At 32.1% G+C, this 21,984-nt stretch overlaps 1 protein-coding gene across 1 annotated transcript in view; it reads right to left on the bottom strand.

The window, feature by feature from the left end:
- The window catches only part of fbn1 (fibrillin 1), an 83,902-nt gene that overhangs the window by 8,430 nt on the left and 53,488 nt on the right, over positions 1–21,984 (bottom strand). Inside the window, exons 34-57 of the mRNA XM_048167952.1 lie at positions 21,813–21,935; positions 21,602–21,727; positions 18,895–19,017; positions 18,683–18,805; positions 18,433–18,600; positions 15,643–15,711; positions 15,438–15,563; positions 14,170–14,292; positions 10,204–10,359; positions 10,042–10,113; positions 9,813–9,938; positions 9,494–9,616; positions 9,148–9,267; positions 6,285–6,401; positions 6,075–6,200; positions 5,866–5,985; positions 5,650–5,775; positions 4,349–4,501; positions 4,213–4,275; positions 4,017–4,142; positions 3,593–3,712; positions 643–765; positions 443–574; positions 242–367 (exon numbers count right to left, since the gene is read on the bottom strand). Coding sequence (XP_048023909.1) covers positions 242–367; positions 443–574; positions 643–765; positions 3,593–3,712; positions 4,017–4,142; positions 4,213–4,275; positions 4,349–4,501; positions 5,650–5,775; positions 5,866–5,985; positions 6,075–6,200; positions 6,285–6,401; positions 9,148–9,267; positions 9,494–9,616; positions 9,813–9,938; positions 10,042–10,113; positions 10,204–10,359; positions 14,170–14,292; positions 15,438–15,563; positions 15,643–15,711; positions 18,433–18,600; positions 18,683–18,805; positions 18,895–19,017; positions 21,602–21,727; positions 21,813–21,935 — 2,910 coding nt within the window. The remainder of the gene's footprint in view (positions 1–241; positions 368–442; positions 575–642; positions 766–3,592; positions 3,713–4,016; positions 4,143–4,212; positions 4,276–4,348; positions 4,502–5,649; positions 5,776–5,865; positions 5,986–6,074; positions 6,201–6,284; positions 6,402–9,147; positions 9,268–9,493; positions 9,617–9,812; positions 9,939–10,041; positions 10,114–10,203; positions 10,360–14,169; positions 14,293–15,437; positions 15,564–15,642; positions 15,712–18,432; positions 18,601–18,682; positions 18,806–18,894; positions 19,018–21,601; positions 21,728–21,812; positions 21,936–21,984) is intronic.

Below are 21,984 nucleotides of genomic sequence, written 5' to 3'. Positions count from 1 at the left end.
ATCATCACTATAGTTTATCATAGTTATCGTTATAGTTATCATTATAGTTATCGCTATAGTTATCGCCATAGCTATCACTATGTTTATTAGTTTAGTTATTGTTGTAGTTTAGTCATTAGTTATTGTTATAATTATCATTATAGTTATTATAATTATCGTTGTATTTATCGTTACAGTTATTATTGTCAGCTCTCACTGGTCTGAATCTATGTGTGAGGTTACAGTGACGTCACACTCTTACCGATGCACTCGGTTCTGCTGGGACTGGGACTGAAGCCCTGATCGCAGACGCAGCGGTAACTGCCCACCGTGTTCTCGCAGCGGCCGTTCTCACAGATGCCTGGCTTGGCCGTGCACTCGTTCAGATCTGTGCACAAACACACGCGTCAGGACTCTGAGCGCTGAAGTGAGCGCCAGTAAACATGTGACATGTGCTGCTCACCCACGCAGCTGTCTCCGTTGGGCTGTCTCGTGTATCCCGGCGGGCAGATGCACATGTACGTGCCGATCAGATTCTTACAGGTCATCCCTCTGGACGCGCAGTCGTCCAGCCCGTCCTCACACTCGTTCTGATCTGATGAACACAAGCGGCACACGGTGTGTTTAAGCACGATGATGCGTATGTGTTTATGACGTCTTTACCTTTGCACATCCGGCGGTCTTCTCTCAGCACGTATCCCGCTGGACATTTGCATTCGTACGATCCAAACGTGTTGACACAGCGGAATGCACACAGCAGAGGATTCTGGGAACACTCGTTTACATCTGAAAACACATCATATGTTTTAATCAAATGCTAGTGCACATGTAACATCAGAGCTCATTTTGTCGTTGGGCGTTTCTTTGTTGGGAAGAATCCAAATTTTAAGAGCTCAAGCAGACAACAAATCTGCAGCGTGCAATTAGAATAAACAACTAATATAGTTGTCACTATCACTATAGTTATGATTATAGAATTACAGTTAATGCTATAGTTATATTATAGGTATTGCTGAAATTATCGTCATAGTTGATGCTACCGCTATTGTTGTAGTTATCACTATAGTTATAGTTATCATTATCGCTATAGTTATTGTTGTAGTTATCATTATAGTTATTGTTATAGTTATTGCTATAGTTATTGTTATAGCTATCATTATAGTTATGGTTATAGTTATAATAGTTATAGTTATCGCTATATTTATTGTTATAGCTATCATTATCGCTATAGTTATTGTTATAGCTATCATTATAGTTATGGTTATAGTTATCCCTTTATTTATTGTTATAGCTATCATTATCGCTATAGTTATTGTTGTAGTTATCATTATAGTTATTGTTATAGTTATCACTATAGTTATTCTTATAGCTATCATTATAGTTATGGTTATAGTTACAGTTATCGCTATATTTATTGTTATAGCTATCATTATCGCTATAGTTATTGTTATAGCTATCATTATAGTTATGGTTATGGTTATAGTTATAGTTATCGCTATATTTATTGTTATAGCTATCATTATCGCTATAGTTATTGTTGTAGTTATCATTATAATTATTGTTATAGTTATCTCTATAGTTATTGTTATAGCTATCACTATAGTTATCGCTATAGTTATGGTTATAGTTATCATTATAGTTATGGTTATAGTTATAGTTATTGCTATAGTTATTGTTATAGCTATCATTATCGCTATAGTTATTGTTATAGCTATCATTATAGTTATGGTTATAGTTATCGCTATATTTATTGTTATAGCTATCATTATCGCTATAGTTATTGTTGTAGTTATCATTATAATTATTGTTATAGTTATCGCTATAGTTATTGTTATAGCTATCACTATAGTTATCGCTATAGTTATGGTTATAGTTATCATTATAGTTATGGTTATAGTTATAGTTATTGCTATAGTTATTGTTATAGCTATCATTATCGCTATAGTTATTGTTATAGCTATCATTATAGTTATGGTTATAGTTATAGTTATCGCTATATTTATTGTTATAGCTATCATTATCGCTATAGTTATTGTTGTAGTTATCATTATAATTATTGTTATAGTTATCGCTATAGTTATTGTTATAGTTATCATTATAGTTATGGTTATAGTTATAGTTATCGCTATATTTATTGTTATAGCTATCATTATCGCTATAGTTATTGTTGTAGTTACCATTATAATTATTGCTATAGTTATCGCTATAGTTATTGTTATAGCTACCACTATAGTTATCGCTATAGTTATGGTTATAGTTATAGTTATTGCTATAGTTATTGTTATAGCTATCATTATAGCTATAGTTATTGCTATAATTATTGTTATAACTATCATTATTGCTATATTTATTGTTATAGTTATCATTATAGTTATTGTTATAGCTATCATTAGTGCTATAATAAATATAGTTATTATAGTTAGTTATTATAATACATATATGTTGTAGTTACTATAGTTATGGTTTTAGTTATTATAGTTATCGCTATAGTTATGGTTATAGCTATCATTATAGTTATGGTTATAGTTATCGCTATATTTATTGTTATAGCTATCATTATCGCTATAGTTATTGTTGTAGTTACCATTATAATTATTGCTATAGTTATCGCTATAGTTATTGTTATAGCTACCACTATAGTTATCGCTATAGTTATGGTTATAGTTATAGTTATTGCTATAGTTATTGTTATAGCTATCATTATAGCTATAGTTATTGCTATAATTATTGTTATAACTATCATTATTGCTATATTTATTGTTATAGTTATCATTATAGTTATTGTTATAGCTATCATTAGTGCTATAATAAATATAGTTATTATAGTTAGTTATTATAATACATATATGTTGTAGTTACTATAGTTATGGTTTTAGTTATTATAGTTATCGCTATAGTTATGGTTATAGCTATCATTATAGTTATGGTTATAGTTATTGCTATAGTTATTGTTATAGCTATCATTATCGCTATAGTTAGTGCTATAATTATTGTTTTAGCTATCATTATTGATATATTTATTGTTATAGTTATCATTACAGTTATTGTTATAGATATCATTATCGCTATAGTTATCACCATTATATTGTTATAGATATCATTATCGCTATATTTTTATCATTATAGTTACGGTTATTATTATCATCATAGTTATCGCTATATTTATTGTTATAGTCATCACTATAGTTATGTTATAGTTACTATAGTTATGGTGGTTATAGTTCATCATAGTTATCGATATATTACAGTTATCAATATATTTATTGTTATATCTATCATTATCGCAATTTTTATTGTTACAGATATCAATATAGTTATGGTTTTAGATATCATAATAGTTATTGCGATAGTTATTGTTATAGCTATATATGAAGCTATAGTTATTGTTATAGCTATCATTATCACTATATTTATTGTTATAGTTATGACTGTAGTTTTCGTTATAGTTATCACTATATCAATAATCTGTTTTATTTAGAATTTTGAAAAATAGATTTTACAGTACAGAATGCAAAACATGTTCTGTGTGAACACTAATTAGAGTGATGAAGACAAATCAGAACCGAATGAGTGTGAAAGTGGCCTACAGGAACATCAGCAGCACATTACTGACCTTCACAGGTCATCATGGGTCCAGGCTCGAAACCCTCGTCGCAGCTGCATTCAAACCCTCCCTCCACGTTCGTGCAGGTGCCGTTACCGCACGGGTTCCCCAGCTCACACTCGTTTGTGTCTGATGACGGAGAGCACAGTTACACACACATCACCTGATGATCTGCTTATGATTTAAAATGATGGAGATGCATATCACATGACCAAAAACAGACAATATTCAGTAAAATTATCCATTTAATTTCACTGACACCATCAAATGAGAGCTGAATTTGAGCTGATTATAGCTGCAATTGAATTCGTTTCATAATTGATGAATTTTCCAACATGTTTTTTCCTGTTTATTAAAGTGAAGCTGCTTTGAAACAGTCTGTATTGTATATATATGAAACCGGTGACTCGACTTGATCAGTTTAAATGCCGACCTTTACAGTTGATCCCGGAGTTGTCGAGATTGTATCCGATGGGGCATTCGCAGCGGAACGTCCCGTCCGTGTTGATGCAGTGGCCGTTCTTACAGACGCCAGGGTTCACCGCACACTCGTCCACATCTGAAACACACCACAGATCAGTGTGTGCTCATGGACACAGGGCGAACGAGTCTGATTCACTGACACTCACCTACAGGCGTGCCGTCTATACTGTGGGTCTTACCCACATGAGGACACAGAGCTACGAACGTCTCTGAAACAGACACACATACACAATGACTATGACTGCAATTAAATCACATATACGTGTGTGTGTTTGTGCTCACCGTCGTCTTTGGAGGGGCAGATCTCACACGGGTCGCCCCATCCCTGACCCGGCTCGGCGCTGCAGCAACATTCGCCTTTAGTGGTGTTGAGGGGCTTCGGAACCAGACAGCGTCCATTCTCGAACTTAGTGTAACAGTAATTCACACGAATATCTGACATTCAGAGGAAAAAGTGATTTTTTTCATTTTCTGTTAAGTTGATTTGAAACAACAGTGATGAGCACTATACAATAAAATTGACTTGACATCAGGAAACGATTCTCAAATGATTCTTTCTGAAATTATTATTTCTCAAATGATTCTTCCTAAATGATTGTTCACAAGTGGTTCCTCCCACAAAAATGTTTCTTAAATGCTTTTTGCCAAATTACTTCCAAATGATTCTCCCTAAATGATTCTTCTGTAATGATTCGTCCCAAATGATTGTTCACAAATTATTCTTTCTCAAATAATTATTCCCAAATTATAATTTCTCAAATGATTCTCCCTAAATGATTCTTCCCAAATGATTCTTCTCAAATGATACATCGATGCACAAAATGCATCAACAGAATTATCATTAACACACAAACAAACTTCACAGATATAGACACATGTCCTGCAGTGACATCACAAGGTGTGTGTGTGTGTGTGTGTGTTAACCCTCACGTACCATAACCTACTCAACCATATTTTAGGGACAAATTTGTACCCAGAAGTGAGTCAAACAAAACGTCTTTTGTTAAAAATAAATAAATAAATAAAGTAAATTAAAAAAAATTAAATCATAAAAATGCAGAAAGCTTTCTGTTAATGATAGTGTGTGGATTACGGTTAGGTTATATTATTTATAACTAGCTGTATATAAAAACAAGAGGTTTGTGGAATGACCACATTTATGTGTGTGTGTGTGTGTGTGTGTGTGTGTGTGCTGTTGATAAAGAGATGGGCGGCTGGGTTGCTTTTATTCCCTGAGGCCTGTTTTTCATTTGCAGAAGCGTTTCCACCCTTATAACCACACACACACACACACACACACACACACACACACACACACACACACACACACACACACACACACACACACACACCCTGTCTACAGGGTCACAGAGACAGAAGGAGGGATGGAAAGTGTGAGTGAAGAAACAAACGCATGGCTCTGTGTTCCGTTTCCTACATGTATGTCATCACACACTTCGCTTGAGGAACAAAACATTATTCACTCATTAAACACAACGAGCTTCATGACCTACAGCAAAAACATAAAGCAAAAATGAAGATGCCCGTTTTCAACCTGTGGAATTCTGGGATATATAACTCACCCAAACATCTTCTTCCGGACGAGGACAGCTGGAATCCCTTGGGACATTCGCACCTGAAGCTGCCTGGCGTGTTCACACACTTGCCAAAGATGCAGAGCTCTGGGCTCTGAGAGCATTCGTCAATATCTGAGCACAAACACACAGATGATGGAGGTTAGACCACATGACTGTGAGCACTGATACTAGTGATGCTGTGAAGATGATGGTGTCACTGACCTTCACACCTGTCATTCTGCAGGAAATATCCAGGAGGACAGATGCACCTATAGGAGCCTTCCAGATTCTGACACATCCCGGGACTACAGGTGCCGGGGCTGATCAAACACTCGTTGATGTCTGGGCAGAAGAGCAAAGGAGCATGTGGACGTGATGTCAACACACACACACACACTCTGGAGGTCTGGTAGAGGAGCTTCAGGACTCACCCACACACATCCGGCCATCAGGAGAGAGTATATACCCGTCCAGACACACGCACACAAACGAGCCCACTGTGTTGATGCAGTTTCCGTTGCGACACAAGCCTCGGAGCGACGCGCACTCGTCAGTGTCTGAACCAAGCGCACAAAACAGCCATTAAAAAACAAACACATGCCTGTCTGCTGTGTAATTAATAAATATTTGTGTGTGTGTACCGATGCAGTCGTTGTTGTGTGACAGCTGGAATCCTGGGTAACACAAGCAGTTGTAGGAGCCCACAGTGTTCTTACAGGTTCCATTTCCACACGGCTGACGCTCGCACTCATCCACATCTGAACACAGACCACAGGTTAGATTGTTATGAACATAGAAGGATGGTTATGTACACAGATGGTTAGTTATGAACACAGATCTTCAGTTAGTTGTGAACTCACAGATCACAGTCGGTCAGTTAGCTATGAACAGATGGTCAGTTAGTTATGAACACAGACAGCTAGTTAGATAGTTAATTATGAACACGCACCACAGACAGTTAGTTATGAACACAGACCGCAGACTCATGTTAGTTATGAACACAGACAGTTAGTTAGTTAGTTAGTTAATTAGTTAGTTATGAACACGGACCACAGATGATTAGTTAGTTATGAACACAGACTGCAGACGATTAGTTAGTTATGAACACAGACCACAGATGATTAGTTAGTTATGAACACAGACCACAGACGATTAGTTAGTTATGAACACAGACCGCAGACTCATGTTAGTTATGAACACAGACAGTTAGTTAGTTAGTTAGTTAGTTAATTAGTTAGTTATGAACACAGACCACAGACGATTAGTTAGTTATGAACACAGACCGCAGACTCATGTTAGTTATGAACACAGACAGTTAGTTAGCTAGTTAGTTAGTTAATTAGTTAGTTATGAACACGGACCACAGATGATTAGTTAGTTATGAACACAGACTGCAGACGATTAGTTAGTTATGAACACAGACCGCAGACTCATGTTAGTTATGAACACAGACAGTTAGTTAGCTAGTTAGTTAGTTAATTAGTTAGTTATGAACACGGACCACAGATGATTTGTTAGTTATGAACACAGACTGCAGACGATTAGTTAGTTATGAACACAGACCGCAGACTCATGTTAGTTATGAACACAGACAGTTAGTTAGTTAGTTAGTTAGTTAGTTAATTAGTTAGTTATGAACACAGACCACAGATGATTAGTTAGTTATGAACACAGACTGCAGACGATTAGTTAGTTATGAACACAGACCGCAGACTCATGTTAGTTATGAACACAGACAGTTAGTTAGTTAGTTAGTTAGTTAGTTAATTAGTTAGTTATGAACACAGACCACAGATGATTAGTTAGTTATGAACACAGACTGCAGACGATTAGTTAGTTATGAACACAGACCGCAGACTCATGTTAGTTATGAACACAGACAGTTAGTTAGCTAGTTAGTTAGTTAATTAGTTAGTTATGAACACGGACCACAGATGATTTGTTAGTTATGAACACAGACTGCAGACAATTAGTTAGTTATGAACACAGACCACAGACAGTTAGTTAGTTATGAACACAGACAGTTAGTTAGTTAGTGAGTTAGTTATGAACACGGACCATAGACGATTAGTTAGTTATGAACACAGACAGTTAATTAGTTAGTTATGAACACGGACCACAAACGATTAATTAGTTATGAACACAGACAGTTAGTTAGTTAGTTATGAACACGGACCATAGACGATTAGTTAGTTATGAACACAGACCACAGACAGTTAATTATGAACACGGACCACAAACGATTAGTTAGTTATGAACATGGACCACAGACGATTAGTTAGTTATGAACACAGACAGTTAATTAGTTAGTTATGAACACGGACAACGAATGATTAGTTAGTTATGAACACAGACTGCAGACGATTAGTTAGTGAAGAACACAGACCACAGACTAATGTTATTTATGAACACAGACGGTTAGTTAGTTAGTTAGTTAGTTATGAACATGGACCACAGATGATTAGTTAGTTAGTTAGTTAGTTAGTTAGTTATGAACATGAACCACAGATGATTAGTTAGTTAGTTAGTTAGTTATGAACACGGACCACAGACGATTAGTTAGTTATGAACACAGGCTGCCGACAATTAGTTAGTTTTGAACACAGACAGTTAGTTAGATAGTTAGTTAGTTAGTTATGAACATGCAGCACAGACGATTAGTTAGTTATGAACACAAACCACAGACAGTTAGTTAGTTAGTTATGAACACAGACCACAATTAGTTAGTTATGAACACAGACCACAGACGATTAGTTAGTTATGAACACAGACCACAGACGATTAGTTAGTTATGAACACAGACAGTTAGTTAGTTAGTTATGAACACAGACCACAGACAGTTGGTTAGTTATGAACACAGACCACAGACGATTAGTTAGTTATGAACACAGGCAACAGACAGTTAGTTAGTTATGAACACAGACCACAATTAGTTAGTTATGAACACAGACCACAGACGATTAGTTAGTTATGAACACAGACCACAGACGATTAGTTAGTTATGAACACAGACAGTTAGTTAGTTAGTTAGTTAGTTAGTTATGAACACAGACCACAGACAGTTAGTTAGTTATGAACACAGACCACAGACAGTTAGTTAGTTATGAACACAGACCACAGACGATTAGTTAGTTATGAACACAGACCACAGACTCATGTTAGTTATGAACACAGACAGTTAGTTAGTTAGTTAGTTAGTTAGTTAGTTGTTAGTTATAAACATGTTAGTTAGTTATGAACACAGACCACAGACAGTTAAGAACACAAACGGTTGGTTTGTTATGAATACATTGTTATGATGTTTAGTTAGTTATGAAAAAAGATGATTGGTTAGTTATGAATGCAGACCAAAAGTGGTTAGGTAATTATGAAAACGTACGGTCAGTTAGTTATGAACACAAACCACAGACGGTTAGTTAGTTAGTTAGTTAGTTTTCTAGATGATGATGGACATACAGACATAAGGACAGACAGACAGACAGGTATGTGAGGCTGATCTCTCACCAATGCACAGGTCCGGGGTGGATATGAAGCCATTGGGGCAGAGGCAGCGGTAACTACCCACCATGTCGATACACTGACCAGGACTGCAGATGTTTGGATTCTCAACACACTCATTACGATCTGAGACAGCAAGAGTCACACCGTCATCACATCAAATCACACATGAAAAACTGATCTGAGTTCACTTTAACTTCAGGTGCAATGTGACTGAGAGCAGTGACATATTTCTGGAGGCATCATTGCTTGTTTCCTGTTAAGCATGAGAGCTGCTGTTTCTTTTTGTTCTATCAACTTTGATATCTGAGCAACAGCAATATGAGATGGGACATGTCTGACACGCACTCACCGACACACTGCTGCGTGGGAGTTTGCCGGTATCCAGGTTTACACTCGCAGCGGAAACTTCCAGGAACGTTCAGACAGGCTGCGTTCTGCTGACACACCGGCCCGTTCTGACACTCGTCAATATCTGCACACACACACGTCACAAACACACTTAACATCACACACATGTTGGAAGTGAATCATCTCATTGTTAATCTAGAACATCTCACATGGAGCTCCGTCACTTATTCGGCTGTTTTTGTGACACTGTTACAGATTGGAGACTCCAGAATCAGATAAGCATGAATGAACTTTCAGTGACACACAGCGGGAGCTCTTACCCTCACAGATCAGCAGCTTGTCATTATAAACAAAACCCATCGGGCATTCACAGCGGAAACTGCCAATCATGTTGATACACACGCCGTTCTCACACACGCCGGGAATATCACGGCACTCGTCGATGTCTGCGGATCACAGACAGACACAGAGGATGGATGTGAAGTCTTAGAGGAACATGCAGACACAGAACTGTAGAAGTGTGTGATGAATGTGTGTGTGTGTGTTTACCAATGACTTGTCCAGTGTAGATGTCAATGATATATCCCTGCATCTCACTTCCACACAGCACAGTAAACTCATCTGCAGCAGAGAACAGCGTTACGGTCATGACTCTGTGTGTGTGTGTGTGTGTGTGTGTGTGCGTGAGCAGATGTGAAGTGTGTGTCTCACTAGTGCTGGGAATGGGACAGCGCTCGCAGGGTTTATTCCAGGCCCGGCCGATGTTGTATGAGCAGCAGCAGAACTTCTTGGTCATGTTGTAGGCTAGTTCTCCATCACATGTGGCGTTATCATAGTAGTTCCTGTAACAAAAGCTCTTCCGCATATCTGAACACACACCACAACAAACACGTCACAATCTGCACTGAAGAAAACCGCTTTAATGATAATCATCAACCATAACTATAAAAATTATTATAACTACATAATTAACGATAACTATAACAAAAATAATATAATAATATTAACAGTAACAATAACGATAACTATGACGTAATAGTGTAACTAGTATAACTGACAATCATTAACAATAACTATAATGATGTTATTAATAATAATATAATAATCATATAATAATATAATGATAATCATTAATGATAACTACAATGATAAATATAACTATAACGTCAATCATTAATGATAGCTATAACCATGAGTATAATGATAAATATAATACTATAATATCTATCATTAATGAAAACTATAATGATAATCATTATATGATGCTAATCATTAACTATAACAATATACTATAATAACTATAATATTAAACATTAACGATAACTATAAAGATAACTACGTTAATCATTAACTAAAACAATAAATATAATGATAACTATAGCGTTAATTATTAACGATAACTATAAAGATAATAATTAATGACTATAATCTCAACATTAACGATAAATATATCGATAACTACAATGATAATCATATGACACTAATCACTAATGATAACTATAACAATATAACTATAATGTTAAAACTATAAAGATAATTAAAATTTTAAAGACTAACAATAACTACAAAGATATATTTAATGCTAAACTAACTATATAACTATAATGTTAAACATTAACGATAACTACAAAGATAATTAAAATGTTAATGATTAACGATAACTATAATGACAAATATAATGATAAATATAACGTTAATTATTAACGATATCTATAATGATGATCGTTAGCGATAACTATTAAGATAAATATAATGAAAACTATGTTAATTGTTAATACAACTATAATGTTAAACATTAACGATAACTATAAAGATAATTTAAATGTTAATGATTAACGATAACTATAACGACAAATATAATGATAAATATAACATTAATTATTAACGATATCTATAATGATAATCGTTAACGATAACTATTAAGATAAATATAATGAAAACTATAATGTTAAACATTAACGATAATTATAAAGATAACTACGTTAATCATTAACAGTAACTAAAACAATAAATATAATGATAACTATAGCGTTAATTATTAACGATAACTATAAAGATAATAATTAATGACTATAATCTCAACATTAACGATAAATATATCGATAACTACAATGATAATCATATGACACTAATCACTAATGATAACTATAACAATATAACTATAATGTTAAAACTATAAAGATAATTACAATTTTAAAGACTAACAATAACTACAAAGATATATTTAATGCTAAACTAACTATATAACTATAATGTTAAACATTAACGATAACTACAAAGATAATTAAAATGTTAATGATTAACGATAACTATAATGACAAATATAATGATAAATATAACGTTAATTATTAACGATATCTATAATGATGATCGTTAGCGATAACTATTAAGATAAATATAATGAAAACTATGTTAATTATTAATACAACTATAATGTTAAACATTAACGATAACTATAAAGATAATTTAAATGTTAATGATTAACGATAACTATAACGACAAATATAATGATAAATATAACATTAATTATTAACGATATCTATAATGATAATCGTTAACGATAACTATTAAGATAAATATAATGAAAACTATAATGTTAAACATTAACGATAATTATAAAGATAACTACGTTAATCATTAACAGTAACTAAAACAATCAATATAATGATAACTATAGCGTTAATTATTAACAATAACTATAAAGATAATAATTAATGACTATAATCTCAACATTAACGATAAATATATCGATAACTACAATGATAATCATATGACACTAATCACTAATGATAACTATAACAATATAACTATAATGTTAAAACTATAAAGATAATTACAATTTTAAAGACTAACAATAACTACAGATATATTTAATGCTAAACTAACTATATAACTATAATGTTAAACATTAACGATAACTACAAAGATAATTAAAATGTTAATGATTAACGATAACTATAATGACAAATATAATGATAAATATAACGTTAATTATTAACGATATCTATAATGATGATCGTTAGCGATAACTATTAAGATAAATATAATGAAAACTATGTTAATTATTAATACAACTATAATGTTAAACATTAACGATAACTATAAAGATAATTTAAATGTTAATGATTAACGATAACTATAACGACAAATATAATGATAAATATAACATTAATTATTAACGATATCTATAATGATAATCGTTAACGATAACTATTAAGATAAATATAATGAAAACTATAATGTTAAACATTAACGATAATTATAAAGATAACTACGTTAATCATTAACAGTAACTAAAACAATAAATATAATGATAACTATAGCGTTAATTATTAACAATAACTATAAAGATAATAATTAATGACTATAATCTCAACATTAACGATAAATATATCGATAACTACAATGATAATCATATGACACTAATCACTAATGATAACTATAACAATATAACTATAATGTTAAAACTATAAAGATAATTACAATTTTAAAGACTAACAATAACTACAGATATATTTAATGCTAAACTAACTATATAACTATAATGTTAAACATTAACGATAACTACAAAGATAATTAAAATGTTAATGATTAACGATAACTATAATGACAAATATAATGATAAATATAACGTTAATTATTAACGATATCTATAATGATGATCGTTAGCGATAACTATTAAGATAAATATAATGAAAACTATGTTAATTATTAATACAACTATAATGTTAAACATTAACGATAACTATAAAGATAATTTAAATGTTAATGATTAACGATAACTATAACGACAAATATAATGATAAATATAACATTAATTATTAACGATATCTATAATGATAATCGTTAACGATAACTATTAAGATAAATATAATGAAAACTATAATGTTAAACATTAACGATAATTATAAAGATAACTACGTTAATCATTAACAGTAACTAAAACAATAAATATAATGATAACTATAGCGTTAATTATTAACGATAACTATAAAGATAATAATTAATGACTATAATCTCAACATTAACGATAAATATATCGATAACTACAATGATAATCATATGACACTAATCACTAATGATAACTATAACAATATAACTATAATGTTAAAACTATAAAGATAATTACAATTTTAAAGACTAACAATAACTACAAATATATATTTAATGCTAAACTAACTATATAACTATAATGTTAAACATTAACGATAACTACAAAGATAATTAAAATGTTAATGATTAACGATAACTATAATGACAAATATAATGATAAATATAACGTTAATTATTAACGATATCTATAATGATGATCGTTAGCGATAACTATTAAGATAAATATAATGAAAACTATGTTAATTATTAATACAACTATAATGTTAAACATTAACGATAACTATAAAGATAATTTAAATGTTAATGATTAACGATAACTATAACGACAAATATAATGATAAATATAACTAATTATTAACGATATCTATAATGATAATCGTTAACGATAACTATTAAGATAAATATAATGAAAACTGTAATGTTAAACATTAACGATAACTATGAAAATAATTAAAATGTTAATGATTAACGATAACAATAAATATAATGATAACTATGACGTTAATTACTGACAATATCTATAATGATAATCATTAACGATAACTGTAATTATGTGCGACTCACCCATGCAGTTGTTTCCTCCATTGATTTGCATGTACTCCGCTGGGCAGATGCAGGTGTAGTTTCCAATGGTGTTGTAACACTCACCCGGACCACAGATACCAGACCGCTTACACTCATCCACATCTACACACACAATATAAACAGTCACACTTCACTTCTAATCATTGCAGCTGGCCTAGATTGACACTTCCGTTGTTGAGTCTGTCTGCACTGGATGCCTCAAAGCAAATGTTTCAGATGCATTTGTCCTGTTGTCGGAAACAGTGTTGGGGGTAACACATTACAAGTAACTTGAGTTACGTAATCAGATTACTTTTTCAAGTAACTAGTAAAGTAACGCATTACTTTTTCAATTTACAACAAAATATCTAAGTTACTTTTTCAAATAAGTAACGCAAGTTACTTTTTCACATTTATTGACTGACATGTTGTCCCCATGTTGAGAGGAATACAGTGCAGAGATATTGTGTGCGCTGTGTAAGCAATGATGGTTATTGTAGTTCTAGACTAAATGTGAACATGCATTTACTCATCTCACTTGCACGAAATCATTCAGTATTCCTCAAAATGAATAAAAACAGGTGTAAATATGCTTTTCCTTCAGCCTAAGGCTTATTGATTTCACTTTTGGCGTGAAAGGGCCTTTTTGCCAAAAATATAACTTTTTTGTTGTTATTAAAAAACAAACAAACAAGCAAGCCCAGCCCCGGTGAGAAAAAGTAACGCAAAAGTAAAGTAATGCATTACTTTTCATAAAAAGTAACAAAGTAACGCAATTAGTTACTTTTTTAGGGAGTAACGCAATATTGTAATGCATTACTTTTAAAAGTAACTTTCCCCAACACTGGTCGGAAACAGTGCAAGCAGCGTTCATTTACTGTCAGTATTACTGATTGCTTTTGTTTGCTTGCTTTTGATCCAATGCATCACTTGAGGTCATTATGTGTTTATATCATGTGACCTTATATGTTAATGAACATTTTATCTCAGACACAGAGGGTCCAAAACAGGCACAACATTTGTCTTCTGCTTGGTTTCTGATTCTGTCACACTCCACATATATTAAGCATCAAATGTGTCCTAAATAGCTGAGATTTTTGTAGCTTCATGCTTAATTTTTTTAATGATTGGTTAGTTTTCTCTGAAAGCTTTCTATCTGCACAGCTGCTTTGAAACCGCATATCGTGTTTAAAGCACTATATAAATACAACTGACTTGACTCAGTAAGAGCGACAGAAAGAGTGTGTGAAAGAGGAAGTTTGACTGACCTTCACAGATCCTGGTGTCTTCATTAAGAGCATAACCTTTCTGACATTCACAGTGGAAACTGCCAAAAGTGTTGATGCAGGTTCCTCCCTGACACAGACCAGGCAGCTCCAGACACTCGTTGATATCTGACACACAGACACAACGGTCAACATACAGAACTGGAGAACGTGTGTGTGTGTGTGTGTGTGTGTGTGCTCTATCTACCCTCTAGTATCACTGTGATCGGATTGGGTCGGAATCCCTCTCCTCCGGGACACAGAACCTTGTACTCGGCTGAGGGAGAAACAATAACAATCAGTGAACAAGGGCTCAAATGAGTGAACGTGTGTGTGTGTGTGTGTGTGAGACTCAGTGGAGCTGTAAATATAATGCTAACTATAATGTCAATGACTATAACAATATCTATAATGATAATTATTAACGATAACTATAATGACAATCATTAACGCTGACTACAATGACAATTATGTCAATTGTTAACAATAACTATAACTATAATGATAACATTACCAATATCTATAAAGATAACTATAACAATTAAATGTAATGGCAACTCTAATGTCAATCATTAACGATAACTATAACGATAACTATAACAACAATCATTAACGATAACTATGATAAATTTAGAGATAAATATAATGGAGACTACAACGTCAAACGTTAACCATAACTATAACGATAACTACAATGACAATCATTAACGATAGCTATAATAACCACAGCGATAAATATAATGCCAACTATAGCGTCAATTGTTAATGATAACTATAACAGTAACTATAATGACAATCATTAACGATGACTATAATGACAACTATAGTGATAAATATAATCCCAACTATGTCAATTGTTAACGATAACTATAACGATAACTATAATGATATCATTAACAATAACTATAATGCCAACTATAGTGCTAAATATAATGCCAACTATAACGTCAATTGTTAACGATAACTATAACGATAACTGTAACGATAACTATAATGATATCATTAACGATAACTATAATGCCAACTATAGTGCTAAATATAATTCCAACTATAACATCAATTGTTAATGATAACTATAACGATATCTATAATTAATGATAATCATTAACGATAACTATACCAATAATTATAATGCCAACTATAACGTCAATTGTTGACGATAACTATAATGATAACTACAACGACAATCATTAACGATAACTATAGCGTTAAATATAATGCCAACTATAACGTCAAATATTAGCGATAACTATAATGATAACTACAACGACAATCATTAACGATAACTATAGCGTTAAATATAATGCCAACTATAACGTCAAATATTAGCAATAACTATAATGATAACTACAACGACAATCATTAACGATAACTATAACGATAACTACAACTACAACGACAATCATTAACGATAACTATAGCGTTAAATATAATGCCAACTATAACGTCAAATATTGACGATAACTATAACTACAACGACAATCATTAACGATAAATATAACGATAACTACAACGACAATCATTAACGATAACTATAACGATAACTACAACGACAATCATAAACTATAACTTTAGCGTTAAATATAATGCCAACTATAATGTCAAACATTAGCGATAACTATAACGATAACTACAACGACAATCATTAACAATAACTATAGCGTTAAATATAAAATGCCAACTATAACGTCAAACATTGACGATAACTATAACAACAATCATTAACAATAGCAATAACGATAACTATAATGACAATCATTAATCATAACTATAACGATGATTCAAATGATGTTTGCACCTTCACTGCTTCAGATGATCAATGCAATCAATCACAGTTCTAATCACAAAGCATGTCAAAATGACTATTCCCAAACTTTAAAGGGTATAACGATATCTATAATTAATGATAATCATTAACGATAACTATACCAATAATTATAATGCCAACTATAACGTCAATTGTTAACGATAACTATAATGATAACTACAACGACAATCATTAACGATAACTATAGCGTTAAATATAATGCCAACTATAACGTCAAATATTAGTGATAACTATAATGATAACTACAACGACAATCATTAACGATAACTATAGCGTTAAATATAATGCCAACTATAATGTCAAATATTAGTGATAACTATAATGATAACTACAACGACAATCATTAACGATAACTATAACGATAACTACAACGACAATCATTAACGATAACTATAGCGTTAAATATAATGCCAACTATAACGTCAAATATTGACGATAACTATAACGATAACTACAACGACAATCATTAACGATAACTATAACGACAATCATTAACAATAACTATAACGATAACTACAACGACAATCATAAACTATAACTTTAGCGTTAAATATAATGCCAACTATAATGTCAAACATTAGCGATAACTATAACGATAACTACAACGACAATCATTAACAATAACTATAGCGTTAAATATAAAATGCCAACTATAACGTCAAACATTGACGATAACTATAACAACAATCATTAACAATAGCAATAACGATAACTATAATGACAATCATTAATCATAACTATAACGATGATTCAAATGATGTTTGCACTTTCACTGCTTCAGATGATCAATGCAATCAATCACAGTTCTAATCACAAAGCATGTCAAAATGACTATTCCCAAACTTTAAAGGGTTAGTTCACACAAAAATGTAATTTTGGGTGAGTACATGATGGCAGAATTTACACTTTTGGGTGAATTATACCTTATAAATACAGTAAGCTGAGTCTTGAAGAAAACAAACTCTATTTCGCGAATAATATCGTTTACATCACTGATACATATCGTCACATTTCTTGTTATACCCCTAATAATGATAATGAATAACTATAACTATAATGATAATGAATAACTATAACTATAATGATAATTATAATGATAATGAATAACTATAACTATAATGATAATGAATAACTATAACTATGATGCTGACTATAGTGTGCTGGACTCACAGGAGTTGAGCGGCGGACAGGCCTCACAGGGCGACCCCCACGCCCGACCCAGAGAACAGCAGCAGGACGCTTTGGACACGCCCACGCCGATCTCAGTGGAGCAGTCCAGACTGTCCGAGTAATCGCCACGTTGATGGACCTCCAGATAGCAGGTTCCAGAGCGAGTGTCTGCAAGTCAGAGAGATGACATATGAGTGGTGTGGAGCCTGCGGCCTTCGGCTGAAGCTGTTTCGAGCTGAACGCGTCTCACCGACGCAGCCGACTCCGGTGGGGTTGAGCTCAAAGCCCTGAGGACAGCTGCAGATGTAACTGCCCGGGGTGTTCAGACACAGACCGCTGATGCATGTGGTCGGGCTGGCGCACTCGTTCACATCTGACACAGAAAAGCAGAGAAAGAAAAGAGCGATGAGAGGAGAGGACAGGTCAAGTGTCACGTGTCTGATGCGTGAGATCATGTGATACCCGTGCAGTTTCCTCCGCTCCGGTCCAGCTCATAGCCGGTGTCACACAGGCACCTGAAGAGACCCGGAATATTGCGGCAGCGGCCGTTCACACAGATGTCGGCAAACGTGCACTCGTCTATGTCTGCGGAGAGAGACACACAACAGCTGTGACGGGTTATGTGTGTTGATCAGGAGGAACTGAGCTCAGGAAGTTTCAGGCACAAACACACACAGGACTGATTTTATCCATCAGGTTTTGGCTTGACTGAAAGAAGTTGCCTTTGATATTAATAGAGTTATAATTATAAGTTATTATTAGTTAAACGTTGGATAATAAAGTATTTTCAAGTGAGTGTGTGGTCAGATCTCATTCATATAGATTATGAAGAGCAACATGTTTTACGGTCCGTCCAGACCAAGATTGATAACGTCAACTTTAATGATAACCATTAACAATAAATATAATGATAATCATTAACGATAACTATAATGTTAGTCATTAACAATAACTATTACAATAACTGTTATGATAACTACAATGATAAATATAATAATAATTATTAACAATAACTATTAATGCTAATCATTAATGATAATGATAACGATAATTATAACAATAACTATCATAACATCTATAATGACAACTAATAACTATAATGATAATCAACGATAACTGTAACGATAACTATAACAATAACTATAATATATCTATAACAACAACTAATAATAACTAGAATGATAATCATTAATGATAACTATAACGATAACTATAATAACATCTATAACGACAACTAATAATAACGATAACTATAACAATAACTATAATATATAACGACAACTAATAATAACTATAATGATAATCAATAACGATAACTATAATGATAACTATAACAATAACTATAATAACATCTATAACGACAACTAATAATAACAATAACTATAACAATAACTATAATATATAACGACAACTAATAATAACTATAATGATAATCATCAACGCTAACTATAACGCTAACTATAACGATAACTATAATAACATCTGTAACGACAATGAATAAAAACCATAACTATAACAATAACTATAATATATAACGACAACTAATAATAACTATAATGATAATCAATAACGATAACTATAACAATAACTATAATAACATCTATAACGACAACTAATAACAATAACTATAATATATAACGACAACTAATAATAACTATAATGATAATCAATAACGATAACTATAATGATAACTATAACAATAACTATAATAACATCTATAACAACAATGAATAATAACGATAACTATAACAATAACGACAACTAATAATAACTATAATGATAATCATCAACGATAACTATAACACTAACTATAACGATAACTATAATAACATCTATAATGACAACTAATAATAACAATAACTATAACAATAACTATAATATATAACAACAACTAATAATAACTATAATGATAATCATCAACGCTAACTATAACGCTAACTATAACGATAACTATAATAACATCTATAACAACAATGAATAAAAACCATAACTATAACAATAACTATAATATATAGCGACAACTAATAATAACTATAATGATAATCAATAACGATAACTATAATGATAACTATAACAATAACTATAATAACATCTGTAACGACAATGAATAATAACGATAACTATAACAATAACGACAACTAATAATAACTATAATGATAATCATCAACGATAACTATAACGCTAACTATAACGATAACTATAATAACATCTATAATGACAACTAATAATAACAATAACTATAACAATAACTATAATATATAACAACAACTAATAATAACTATAATGATAATCATCAACGCTAACTATAACGCTAACTATAACGATAACTATAATAACATCTATAACAACAATGAATAAAAACCATAACTATAACAATAACTATAATATATAACGACAACTAATAATAACTATAATGATAATCATCAACGCTAACTATAACGCTAACTATAACTATAACGATAACTATAATAACATCTATAACAACAATGAATAAAAACCATAACTATAACAATAACTATAATATATAACGACAACTAATAATAACTATAATGATAATCAATAACGATAAATATAATGATAACTATAACAATAACTATAATAACATCTGTAACGACAATGAATAATAACGATAACTATAACAATAACGACAACTAATAATAACTATAATGATAATCATCAACGATAACTATAACGATAACTATAATAACATCTATAATGACAACTAATAATAACAATAACTATAACAATAACTATAATATATAACAACAACTAATAATAACTATAATGATAATCAATAACGATAACTATAACAATAACTATAATAACATCTATAACGACAACTAATAATAACAATAACTATAATATATAACGACAACTAATAATAACTATAATGATAATCATCAACGATAACTATAACGATAACTATAACGATAACTATAATAACATCTGTAAGGACAATGAATAATAACGATAACTATAATATATAACGACAACTAATAATAACTATAATGATAATCATCAACACTAACTATAACAATAACTATAACGATAACTATAATAACATCTATAACGACAACTAATAATAACTATAATGATAATCAATAACGATAACTATAACAATAACTATAATAACATCTATATCAACAACTCAAAAGGAGGAGCGTCTCACCTTCACAGGCTTTGCCGTCTGCAGTGGGGATGAAGCCCATGTCACATTCACAGCGATATCCTCCAGCGATGTTCAGACAGTGTCCGCTCTCACACAGATTCACGTTCTCAGCACACTCATCCGTGTCTACAGGACACACATACACACACGTTAACAACGGCATCATGACGTGTGTGTGAATGAACGTGTGTGTGTGTGTGTGTGTGTGTACCGGTGCAGTAGAAGCCGTCTCCGTTGAATCCCTCTTTGCACAGGCAGCGGTAGGAGCCCATGGTGTTCATGCAGTCTGCGCTGGGGCTGCACAGGTGCGTCCCATTGGAACACTCGTCCAGATCTGCGACAGCAGTGATTGATCATGATCAGATTAACCACATCAGATCAGA

This window comes from Megalobrama amblycephala, linkage group LG19 (genome assembly GCF_018812025.1).
Source record: "Megalobrama amblycephala isolate DHTTF-2021 linkage group LG19, ASM1881202v1, whole genome shotgun sequence".
In the NCBI taxonomy this organism is placed as follows: Eukaryota; Metazoa; Chordata; class Actinopteri; order Cypriniformes; family Xenocyprididae; genus Megalobrama; species Megalobrama amblycephala.
This window is presented reverse-complemented; position numbering and strand designations above follow the sequence as displayed.